This window comes from Leptopilina boulardi, unplaced genomic scaffold, assembly GCF_019393585.1.
Source record: "Leptopilina boulardi isolate dan_hultmark-lab unplaced genomic scaffold, ZJU_Lbou_2.1 LbouV2_392, whole genome shotgun sequence".
In the NCBI taxonomy this organism is placed as follows: domain Eukaryota; kingdom Metazoa; phylum Arthropoda; class Insecta; order Hymenoptera; family Figitidae; genus Leptopilina; species Leptopilina boulardi.
The window spans coordinates 4909797-4922810 of NW_026137965.1; the positions used below are offsets into that span (position 1 = coordinate 4909797).

Genomic DNA, 13014 nt, shown 5'->3' on the forward strand with positions numbered 1-13014 from the left:
ATAGTAATTTTTGACTACGAATTAGTCAAAACGGTTACAAATTCATTTAATGAACGAATTGGCGCAGTTGAATTAGTCAAAACTGACTAATTTCGATTCATTTATAGATTTAGATAAATTTGTATTGATGAGAATTCGTTGACTAATTATTAATTATTTTTAGTCGTATTTTTGACTAAAATTTTACTAAAAATAAAACATATTACTGTATCAAATAGTAAAATTTGAAATAATAATATGTTACTAAAATTTTAGTAAGAAAATATTACTAATTCGGAGACTGCGAGTAATAATACTAAAAAAAAGTATACTATACTAATAAAACTAAACTTTGGTCTGAATTTCTAATTTTTTTTCAGAAATTGTTTACTAAAAATTTAGTAAAAGTAGAGTATTACTAAATGAAATGATAATATTTTATTATAAATGAAGATATTAGGCTAATATTTTATTAAAATTAGTGATTTTTACTAATATTTAGTAATTTTTCGTTAAACCTTTAGTAAAAATAACATTTAATAATCCATATACTAATAATAATACCACTAATAATACTAAAGATTAGTGAAAATTTCTACTTATTTTTTTTTAGGAATTTCGTACTAAAAATTTAGTAAATATAAAATATAATTGAATGAAATAGTAATATTTTACTAAAATTAGTAATTTTTACTAATATTTAGTCATTGTTCGGTAAAAATTTAGTAAAAATAACTATTAATAATTTGGATACTGCTAATAATAATACTAAAATAATACTACCAATAATACTAAAGATTAGTAAAAATTTCTACCTATTTTGTAGAAATTTTCGACTAAAAATTTAGTAAATATAAAATACAACTAAATGAAATTGTAATATTTTGCTAAAATTAGTAATTTTTATTAATATTTTGTCATTTTTCGCTAAAATTTTAGTAAAATAATATTACTAAATCAAATAGTAATATTTTAGGCATTAAAATTAATGATTTTTACTACTTTAAATTTAAATAATAATAATTTTTACTAAACTAAAGTAAACTTTTGACTACATTGTAAAAATATACTTATATATTTATTATAGTAAAAATTACCAGTAATTTTTCTTATTGCAGAACTTATTTCTTTTTTATTTATTTATTTTGTTTATTTTATTTATTTATTTATTTATATAAAAAAAATTATTGCAATTTCCCTATTAGATATTTGTTATTAATTTCCCTTTTTTTTTTTTTTTTTTAATTATTCCCCATTGCAAAAAGTAGGTATATAAATGACGGTTCTCACAATTAAAATTCCAACTATTACACAAGTGCTAATTCACTTAGCGATATTTTCTCGTCTTGATTTAAAGGCGCGGTTCAACGGCGATCAACGCAAGTATAGAAATTGATAGATAAAACGAATGTGATCTCGAGAGTTTAAGTCAATGTATCAAAGAAACATGGGTCTAACTTCCAACACGTATATATATAATATACGTCTTTTACACTATGCCTCTCTCGCTACCGTTTTAATAGCGTAGGCTGTATATTAATGAGATTTTGATTCTTTCACTCTCTGTATAACCGCCAGAAAGCATGATCATGCCTTAAATTCATTATTCATTAATTATTATCTTTTATACATATTATAGAATTTAAATACACTTTACATTTAAATCGAAATAGATATATAAATAAAACATATCACGAAACAGGAATATAAAGAAGAATCTTTAAAATTGTACAACATTTATGAAAAAAAAAATATATATATATATATATATATTTTAATCTTTCGATCTAATCTTTGTTTCAAGTATGTGATGTATATATACAAAGAAACGTTGTAAAAATCGAAAATAGAATGACGCGCATGTATATATGTATATATATATATATATATTCTGCTATATGCGAGAAAGCCAGAGAGACAAATGACATTAGCAAGCATTCGTCCAATTAGTGGCGAATAAAACGAACGGGCAAAAGAAGAGAAAGAAAAAGCAAAACGACAATCGATAAGTAGTTTTTCGATAAGCAATTCAACTCGCTGCTTAAATTAAATGAAAGAGTATATGAGAGCTTTGAAAATATTCACAATTTTAAATTCTAAACGATCAAAAAATTATTTCCAATTAGAATATAGAACTGACACACAAGGATTAGTGCAAATTAATTCGCCGAAGAGTGCTGTGTGTGTGTTTCTAATTTTAAGTAAAAATTGCTCAAACTTGAAAATAGAAGTCGGAGAAAAATTTTTCTTTCAACCAAATATATATATATATATAAACATTTTTTTTTTTTTGTATATTAATAAAATTTTTATTGTTATTTCAATGAAAATTTTGTTTGATTTAAACAAAATTTTATTTGATTCTAACAAAATTTTATTTAATTCTAACAAAATTTTCATTGATTCAAATAAAATTTTGTTTAATTAAAATAACATTTTTATGAATCAAAAAAAAAAAAATATATTTACTTGACTGTGGTGTATTTGTAATAAATTTTACGATTGAAAAAAGAATTATATTGAGACACATAAACTTTTGGTTTATTCAACCAAAAGTTTGGTTAATCATATTGCAATAAATTTTGGTTGATTCAAAAACAGATTCAAAATAAATATTTATTTGAAATTGATTTATTGTAATAAATGTTTCAATTGAAGAAAGAATTTTATTAAGCCAAATAAATTTTTAGTTTCTTCAATTAAAAAAAATTTTGATTCTTTCTACAAAAACCTGGTTGTTTTAAACAAACTTTAGTTGATTCTACAAAAATTTGTTTTTGTTACAGGCAAAATTTTTGTGGATTAAACCAAAAATTGGTTATGTTTCTATACAAAAATTTGGTTGTTACATGTAAAATTTGGTTGATTCAACAAAAATTTGGTTGTAACAGGCAAAATTTGATTGTTTTAAACAAAATTTAGTTAATTCAACCAAAATTTGGTTGTTACAGGCAAAATTTGGTTGATTCAACAAAAATTTGGTTGATTAAACAAAAATTTGATTGCTTCAAATAAAATTTAGTTAATTCAACCAAAATTTGGTTGATTAAATAAAAATTTGATTGTTTCAAACAAAATTTAGTTAATTCAACCAAAGTTTGGTTGTTACAGGCAAAATTTGATTGTTTTAAACAAAATTTTGTTAATTCAACCAAAATTTGGTTAATTCAACAAAAATTTGGTTGTTACAGGCAAAATTTGATTGTTGTAAACAAAATTTAGTTAATTTAACCAAAATTTGATTGTTTCTACAAAAATTTGGTTGGTTAAAAAAAATTTGATTGTTTCAAACAAAATTTAGTTAATTCAACCAAAATTTGGTTGTTACAGGCAAAATTTGGTTGATTAAACAAAAATTTGATTGCTTCAAATAAAATTTAGTTAATTCAACCAAAATTTGGTTGATTAAATAAAAATTTGATTGTTTCAAACAAAATTTAGTTAATTCAACCAAAGTTTGGTTGTTACAGGCAAAATTTGATTGTTTTAAACAAAATTTTGTTAATTCAACCAAAATTTGGTTAATTCAACAAAAATTTGGTTTTTACAGGCAAAATTTGATTGTTGTAAACAAAATTTAGTTAATTTAACCAAAATTTGATTGTTTCTACAAAAATTTGGTTAGTTAAAAAAAATTTGATTGTTTCAAACAAAATTTAGTTAATTCAACCAAAATTTGGTTGTTACAGGCAAAATTTGGTTGATTAAACAAAAATTTGATTGCTTCAAACAAAATTTAGTTAATTCAACCAAAATTTGGTTGTTACAGGCAAAATTTAATTGTTTCAAACAAAATTTAGTTAATCCAACAAAAATTTGGTTGTTACAGGCAAAATTTAGTTGTTTCAAACAAAATTTAGTTAATTCAACAAAAATTTGGATGTTTCAACCAAAATCATTACAAACAAATTTTAATTCTCACTATATATATAAAATATATATACATAATCAAGCACATGAAGTTGATATATGGTTTAAAAGGCATTTTGTTACTTATTATATTCTCTTATAAAAAAAAAATTTTTTTTTTCTTGTCATATATACATTAACGTATATTCATTTTTCTTATCACTCATTTGCCCATACATCCGGAGATAATAAAAATGTACAGACGTTCGATAGTCATTAACGATAAGTTTACAAGTTCTACAAGCCCTTACGTACACTCTGTTTGACTGGTTTCAATGGACGCAAAACATACAGTTTGTTACATACCATTGAAAATACCGGTTCATTATAAAGGCATTGCCAATATACATTCGAAATTTAAATTTGCCTCTTGGCTAATGAAAAAAGAGAGAAAGAAAGACTAACTAGTACAAATTTGTCCGTTCATTAATGATTATATTTATAATATAAATGTATTTGAACTTTTAAGTACATATATATATATATATATATATATATATATATATATGTAATTATTATCAAAGATATTTAAATTTCATTTGTATGAACTTGTAAACATGAAAAATTCAATATTTATTTGCGATTTGTAACAAAGAACTGGAGCGTATATTTTTTACGTATACATGTGTTTAAAATTTATGTAGTTGTTAATTTCATTTTTAAAAAAATATTAGCGAAAAAAAAATTAGTATACTCTTTAAATTTGAATTAGAGAGAATTCGTTTACTATATCAAATTTATGAAAATTTCTACTAATTTTTAGTAAAGAATTATTATTCGATTTAGTAATAATTTTTTTACTAAATTTTTTCATTACTAAAAAATAAGAAGAAATTTTCACTAATCTTTAGTATTATTATAGTAGTATTATTTTATTATAAGTTTAGTACTATTTTAGTACTATTTTAGTACTATTTTAGTACTATTTTACTATTACTATTATTATTATTAGCAGTACGTTTTTTAGTTAGTTATATTTTTTTATTAAAGTTTTAGTAAAAAATGACTAAAAAATAAATAGAAATTTTTAGTAATATATTATTACTAGTACTGTATATTATTAGAAATATTGTTTTAGTATAATTTTACTATTATTATTATCATTATTAGCAGTATTCGATTAAGTGATATATTTTTTACTAAAGTTTTAGTGAAAAATAACTAAAAATTAGTAGAAATTTTTACTAATTTAAAATAGTAAACTAGTTCTCACTAATTTTCAATTTAAGAGGGAATATAATTTATTAAAACTTACTTTAATAATAAATTACTGAATTAAAAGTTCTTTATATATATATTTTATCCCGCAAAATGCATGTAATACGTTAACGGTCACGAAATTAATTTTTAATCACGAAACATTAATTTTTCAGTACATATAGTAAAAAATAAAAAAATTATTTTACAATCTGAAATTTAATTATAACCTAATCTTAAAACTGAAATTGTCAAGTATTATTTTCAAAAATCGATTAAAATGAAGATGCAACGTTTTAATCCACCAAAGATATTTAAAAAATCCATCTAAATATTTAAATCTTTATCTAAAAAAGACTCTATAAATATGCCACAAAAAGTATATCTTTATATAAAATATTTTTAGGTCATAAAATACAATTAAATTCTTACACAGAAGGAAAATTTATTTGATTCAAATAATCAGTTATATACTTATTATCATAAATGAATATTTATTTGTATCAAATAATTATTGAGTTAATTAAAATGGTATATTTGTTTCAAGTACAGAAATTATTGGTTCAATTATAGAAATTAATTATTCAGTTCAATAAATTAACTATTATTTAGTACCAAAAATATAATTATTTGATCTGAGTAAATATATATTTATTTGGCTAATACTCAAGTAACGGATTATTTGAATCCAAATTTTTTTGTATTAATTTTTATTGCTTTTTAATATTTCATATAGAAAAAAAAGAAATTTTACCCCAAAATCGCTATAAAAAAATTAACTGCACAACAAATTTTATCCTATTGTTATAAAAATGTTTGGTACAACCAAACTTTGGTTGTGCCAACCGAATTATTTGGTTAGACTAACCAAAGTTTGGTTGTACTATAACGAAACATTTGATTTTTTGGACCATACAATTTTTCCAGTTCATCTATATGCGAATTAGCATTGGTTAAAATTACCCGCAAAATTTATCCAGCGTTAATTTCTTCTATCTTTCTCTAAAACAGAATCCTAAAAAAGATACTGTTTTCAAATTCAGATTTTCACGTTTATCTTTAAAGAAAAAATAAAACTAAATATATATTAAAAATTCAGAATTTTTTTTTTTTTGAGAACAAAAATTGCAATAGGTAAAAAAGTGAGATATTTATCTCTATATGTATAATAAAGTGTATAATGACATGATTTTATACGCTTTTGTAGAAAGTGACTTTTTTACTTTTTAGTAACACGCGTCCAAAGGGAAAAGTACATATATAAATCTCCCTTGTTATGTTCTCGGTGAAGCATTCATGGTTGGACGTAATTATTGGACTAAGCGGCACGCTTCATCCATTTTGAAACGAGCACTGCGTGGCTTTATAGGTGAGCCAATACATATATATATATATATATACATACATATATATATACACTCCCAGAGTGCACTATACCTGGGTATGTGCAAACTGTATACATATATGTATGTCTACCTATGCAACATGTCAGGACACGTGGTTTCCAACCTCAGGTTTGCCAACGGGTCACTGATTTTCGCAATGTTTCAACAAATTTTGATTCAACGCCAAACATTTCATGTTAATTGTGTTATTAGCCTTGATATCTAATAAAGAAAGCCACAAAAATTATTTCACCTTTTTTTTCCACGACATTTAAAACTACTTCTATTTAGTAAATTTGCGGGTTTTTTTTTTTTTTTTTTAAAGTAAGTTGAGTGTGCTTTATTATGTTAAACGGAATTTTTTTCTGATAATGCATATTTGCAGTAAAACTTTATAATCAAAAAGGAGATTGATGTGTGATGATAGAAAGTACAAAATTTTGTTCATCGGACTTTATTTCTTGCAACTATTATTTGCAGTTTGCGTGCACTTTAATTTTCTTTATAATCTCAACTTGACATCAACATTATATATACTCGCGCTGCGTCGGCACGAAATCAGAGTCTTTCGTGTGTATGTACTTACACCAAGTTGGAGATTAAGAAGTTAAGCCCACATAATTTTCATTTTAACATTCATGTATTTATATATACTTTCACTCTGTTTCTTAAGTTGGTCGATTAAGTAATGAAATATTTTGTGTCTCGTGACAATTTGTTTGTATTTTGGCATTATTTGAATATTATTACCGAAAAAAGTAGTTTTTGAAAAAAATTTTAAGCATTCGAGTTTTTATAGAAAACTACCATTTGTAGCTCAAACTGACATTTGTAAAAACATTTTCAAAGATTTGTTTCAAATTGACTTTTGTATTTCATATATTGCCTTTTGTAGTTCAAACTGACTTTTTCAAAATCGATTTTGGTTTAAATTGACAGTTGATAAATTCGAAGGATTTGGTTTTGTAACAGAAATTTCGAATACAAACTGTTGGCTGCATAATTTAACATTAAGTGAAAGGACCTCCGATACAGTTAGAGAATAATAAATCTGTTACTGAGATTGCAGTCATGTGATTTTATCACAACTTTCTAAATATTGTGGATTTATATACGATATGATCCAAATCTTCAAAATTCTGTACAATTTTATGCGCAGCTATATAGATTTTGAAATCGTGTAGCTGCAGATTTATGAAATCATATATACAGTTACAGATTTTTCAAACCATATACAGATTTCGAAACCATATATACAGCTACAGATTTTTGAAACCATATACAGATTTTGAAACTATATCCAACAGATTTTCAAATCAAACAGATACGGGATTTTGAAATAATACAGCTACAGATTTTGAAACCATATACAGCTACAGATTTTGGTACCATACAGCTAAAAATCATATTACAGATTTTTGAAACCATACAGATTTCGAAACGATATTCAACAGATTTTGAAATAAATTACAGCTACAGAATTTGGAACCGTACAGCTACAGATTTTGGAACCATACAGCTACAAAGTTTAAAATCATATTACAGATTTTTGAAACCATACAGATTTCGGAACGATATTCAACAGATTTTGAAATAATACAGCTACATAATTTGGAACCGTACAGCTACAGATTTTTGAAACCATATACAGATTTTGAAACTATATCCAACAGATTTTAAAATCAAACAGATACGGATTTGAAATAATACAGTTACAGATTTTTGAAACCATACAGATTTTGAAACGATATGCAACAGATTTTGAATATAAATAATACAGCTACAGAATTTGGAACCGTACAGCTACAGATTTTTGAAACCATACAGATTTTTTAATCATATAGCTAATACTGATTTTAAAAAACAATCAGTTACAGATTTTGAAATCATACAGCTACAGATTTTAAAATCAAACAGCTATACAGATTTTGAAATCATACAGTTACAGATTTTAAAAGCCATACAGATTTAAAAACTATATCGCAGATTTTAAAATCATATACAGCTACGCAGATATTTGAAACCCTATAAAGATTTTAAAATCAAACTATTCGAAGCACTGATATATAATAATTAATGAATCATCAAAATTTCCATTACAACTTGTCTCGCACGCATTTTAGTAATCCTCTAACCTATTTATCGATCACAACTAACCTGTAAATTTGGTGATCCTCTGAAGGAGAACTGTGACATGATGTGTCGGCCTCTCAGGGCCGTGATGTTCTAAAACCGCTACGCAATCATTGTTCCACTTGATCAATATCTCTTTTAATCACAAACACTAATCACAAAGAAAAAAATGAAAACAAAATGGAAAACAAAAACAAGGGTCACTTATATATTTGTCTGCGCAGTTCCACTGAGATTCACTAATGCAATACATTCACAAAACAGGTGGCCCATATATATATATATATCTATCCAATTAGTACTTTCCGGCACACATTATTTTTCCAACACAAAAATCACTGTTTTTTTTTTTTCTCCAAATTTGGAGAACACAGGATTCACTAAAAAAAATGTTTGACACTCTTAGGGATTTTTGAGACTGTAAATTGTCGGGTGGAGTCCCCTTTGTGAGTCCCTGGGCTGATCCGATCGACGCGCCAGCTATGATCGGTCGCGACTATCGTCCTCCGTTTCTTTTCGACGGAATTCAGTCCGGCCTCCGGCGAGAAGAGAGAGAGAGAGTGAATGACGAAGAGAGGGAGGGGGTTAGGTAGGAAAGAGAGAGGGAGAAGATGAGTGAGAAAGAGAGGAAAGAAAAGCGTGTGCGCAGATTAGAAATTTTCGTTGATATTTAGAAATAGTCACAGTTTTTTTTTTTTTTCAAAACACGCGATTTGTTTTTGGCTGCCGTCGGATATTTCTCGGGAGAGCAACCTCCGGTTGGAGACTCTCGTGAAGGGCGCCAAGTACAAACTGGCGTGGCTCGTTGTCGACCGTGGCGCGGCGTGTAACGCGGTGGCACTTGTGTTTCTCTCTCTCACTCTCTAGTTTCTCTTTCTGATGTCCAGTAGTAGTCATTCCCTCTCTTTCTTTCGTTGGCTCCCTCTTGTGAAGTTTTTTTTTTTTTTTTTTTCCCCCTCGTAAAGGGGGCGGCGCGGCAATCGGACACTTGGTAGGGTTCGTGGTATGTTGCTTCTCTCGCACGTTGCCACCATAGTATAAGAGAATCCAAAGAACCTAAATTTCCTGATCGGTAGGAAAGAGAGAGAGAGAGAGAGAGAGAAACTGCCAATGATGGTGGTAGTAAGTGGAGGTGGCAGTTGTCGTCGTTGTTCTTTTCCTTCCTGGGAAAAGGGGCTGATTTTTGTCGAGATGGTTTGCCCTCTTCTGTCAGATGGGAGGGTCCAGAATTCGACGGGGTGGGGATCGGGTGCCACCTCCATGCTTCACGTTTTACTCTCTCTCTCTCTCTCCCCTCTCTATTTTCTCTTTATGTTGTCGCGCTCTCCCTTTCTCTTCAGTTTTGTATTATATGTATGCGCGTTTTCAGTCAGCACACGACATCGGTTAGCACCGGCAAAACGCGACAATAAAATATGGTGAGTTGGCCTGACCAGCCACATCCCTTGTCTATCCCCACTTTTACTGTTTCTCAAGATTTTGTCAGAGAGAGAGAGAATGTAGACGGGGTGGGGGGGGGGTTAATGACAAAAACTACACGACAATTTTAGTTCAATTTCAAAAAAGTTTAGCCGACGGCGACCTTCTTTCCTGTAGTTTGTTCAATATTACCTTCTTCTTGAAAAAATTCTTCTCTTTTTTCCATGTTGAGATTTTTAATTTTTACGATTTTTTTAATTTTTAATTTCAAGGGGCGGTGATTGGGGCGGAGTGATAAAAAAAAAGAGGGATGAATGCAGATAAGAGGGATCTCTTTTTCCCCAGACGACACGATTCGATAGTTTTGTCAAAATGCGCCGATTGAGGCAAGTCGGGGAAGTGGCGATCTCGTGTCACATAAACGGATGAATCGCAGAGAGAGAGAGAGAGAGAGAGGTATCCCTTCCAGAATTCTTTTATGTCACCCCCCCCCTTCTCTCTCACTCTCTCTCCCCCTTTTGCATAAACCGAGTGGAGCTTTGGTTTTTTCCCCTCCGTGGGCGCGAACAAAATTAGTCACGCCTTCTGACGCGTCTCTCCACCTCTCCACAAACGAGAGGTGTCGACCCACCCCTCCTCTTTCTCTCGCTATCTCTTTCTCTGTATAACTGCAATGCACAAGTCGGTGCTACTACTTGGCGATTTTGCTCGACGCGACGACGACGACGACGACGACCACGACATACCGAGTGTTATAAGGGAGAAGGAGAAGAGAGAGAGAGAGAGAGAGAAGCACACCGAGATGTGAAACATTAGTGTACCGTTTGTTAACACCGTAGTCTACACACTGCCTTCAAGAGGGCGAGAGTATATGGTTCTGCGTGTGAGTGTGCGCGTGAGCTTGAATGCTGCCTGAGCTTCTTGTATATATGTGAAGATCGTAAAGACTGGTTACATAAAGTTGTGTGAGTGTGTGTTCCTGTAGTTCTGCATGTGTGTGTGTGTGTAACTATGTTACTATATACATATTTGTAACTATTTATGTGTATTAACTGCATGTTATTATATGTGTGTTACCGTATTTGTGTTACTGTATGTGTGTTACTATATGCGTAACTGCATGTGTTACTGTACGTGTTACTGTATTAGTTACTGTATTTGTTACTGTATTTGTTACTGAATTTGTTACTGTATTTGTTACTGTATGTGTTACTATATATGTTACTGTATGTGTTACTGTATGTGTTACTATATGTGTGTTACTATATGTGCAACGGTATGTGTGTGACTCTATAAATGTATGTGTTACTTTATCTGTGTTACTATATGTGTTACTGTATGTGTGTGACTCTATAAATGTATATGTGTTACTGTATGCGTATGTTGGTGTGCTTTAACACGAATGTGCATGTTGAGTTACACCGCACGTATGTTCATGGGTAATACTCTTACTTGGCTTGCCACACACCCTGTTCAGCTTTCTCAGAAACGACTTGCCGAAAATTTGTATGGACTAGAAAAGAGGAAATATATATATATATATTTCTCATGTAATGGGGCTTGCAAGTTTTCAACGAATAACAAGATGAAAATGCCTATAGATATATATATATATGTATTATAAATTTACTTTATATTTTACTTTCTTCCTGATACGGTTATATATTATTATACAACTATTTTTTTTCAAACGAACACTATTGGAATTTTGTTTATTAAACTATATATTGAAATCTTGTTAAAAACTATTTTTATTGAAACTATTAAAAGTTTTGTTAGAAACAATTTTTTTTTTTTTTTTGAAACTATTGAAATTGAAGAATTTTTAGCTAATTTTTAGAATTAAGACATAATCATTTAGGTCTGACTATTAACTAATGTTATCACTGCGTTGATCTTCACTACTTTCGATTCATCTCTTTGAGTCATACTACTTATTCCAATCGTGCGGAAACTTCTCGTGATTAGAATATATATTTATTTTCTCGTTTATTTTGTTAACTGACAGTTTTGTTCTGTTTAGTAAAAAAAAAAAAAAATTTATAGTAACTATAGTGAATAAAATAGTATACTGAAAAAAAATTTATTTTCTTTCAAAATAATTCGTTACTATTGACTATTATCAAATAAAATATTTATTAAATAATTATTACCCTTATTTTTCCAGTTCCAAAAGCCGTATATTTTTACAAATATCTCGTATAATTTAAATTTACTTGTTAATTCAAGTAAAAACAAAAAAAAAAAAAAATTATCTTAAAAATTAAACTGGACGGAAAGTATACACTGAAAAAATTTCTAGATTTAAGAATTTTTTCTTAAATAGGAGCCAAGAATATTCCTTACTTAAAGTATAAGTGGGAAATATTCTTATATTAAGAATATATTATACTTATTGTAAGAATATTTCCCGCACTTACTTTAAGTGGGGAATATTCTTGGCGCCTATATTTAAGAAGAAATTCTCAAATCTAGAATATAATTTTTTCAGTGATATATATGAATCATAGTTGGACGGAAATTGGAACAACACCACGGTATTTCTTATAGTTAAACTGGAAGGAAATGTATCTTGTTGGACGGAAATTGTAAAACAACCACGGTATTTATAATAATTATAAATAAGGCATTTAACAAAAAACAAATACACTGCAAAAAAAAACTAGTATACTGAATCAAAAATCTGCGTCAGTATTTGAATCAAAAATATTCTTGATCCAAGAAAATGTAAAGTAAATATAAGTAAAAATTTTCTTAAATTAAGAAAATTATATATATATATATATATATATATATATATATATAGTATAAGTATCAAATACGCGGACAATAGTTTTCGAAGCGCGACTCTATAAAACAGACGCGGTCAATGGCTATAGTTTCAGTTTCCAAGAACGCAATGGAAACTTGGGAGAAAAATAAGTTCCCCGCTTAGATGGCAGCACATTTCAACCGCAGAGAATTTTCTCTTTATCAAATTGTCGACAGAAGT

At 28.2% G+C, this 13014-nt stretch overlaps 1 protein-coding gene across 1 annotated transcript in view; it reads right to left on the reverse strand.

Moving 5' to 3' along the window:
* LOC127288555 (iroquois-class homeodomain protein IRX-3-like) overlaps nucleotides 1-9965 on the reverse strand; it is a 46466-nt gene extending 36501 nt beyond the window's left edge. Inside the window, exon 1 of the mRNA XM_051316071.1 lies at nucleotides 8628-9965. Within this exon, the coding sequence (XP_051172028.1) occupies nucleotides 8628-8666 (39 nt within the window). The 5' untranslated portion in view covers nucleotides 8667-9965. The remainder of the gene's footprint in view (nucleotides 1-8627) is intronic.
* Between the last annotated feature and the right edge of the window lie 3049 nt (nucleotides 9966-13014).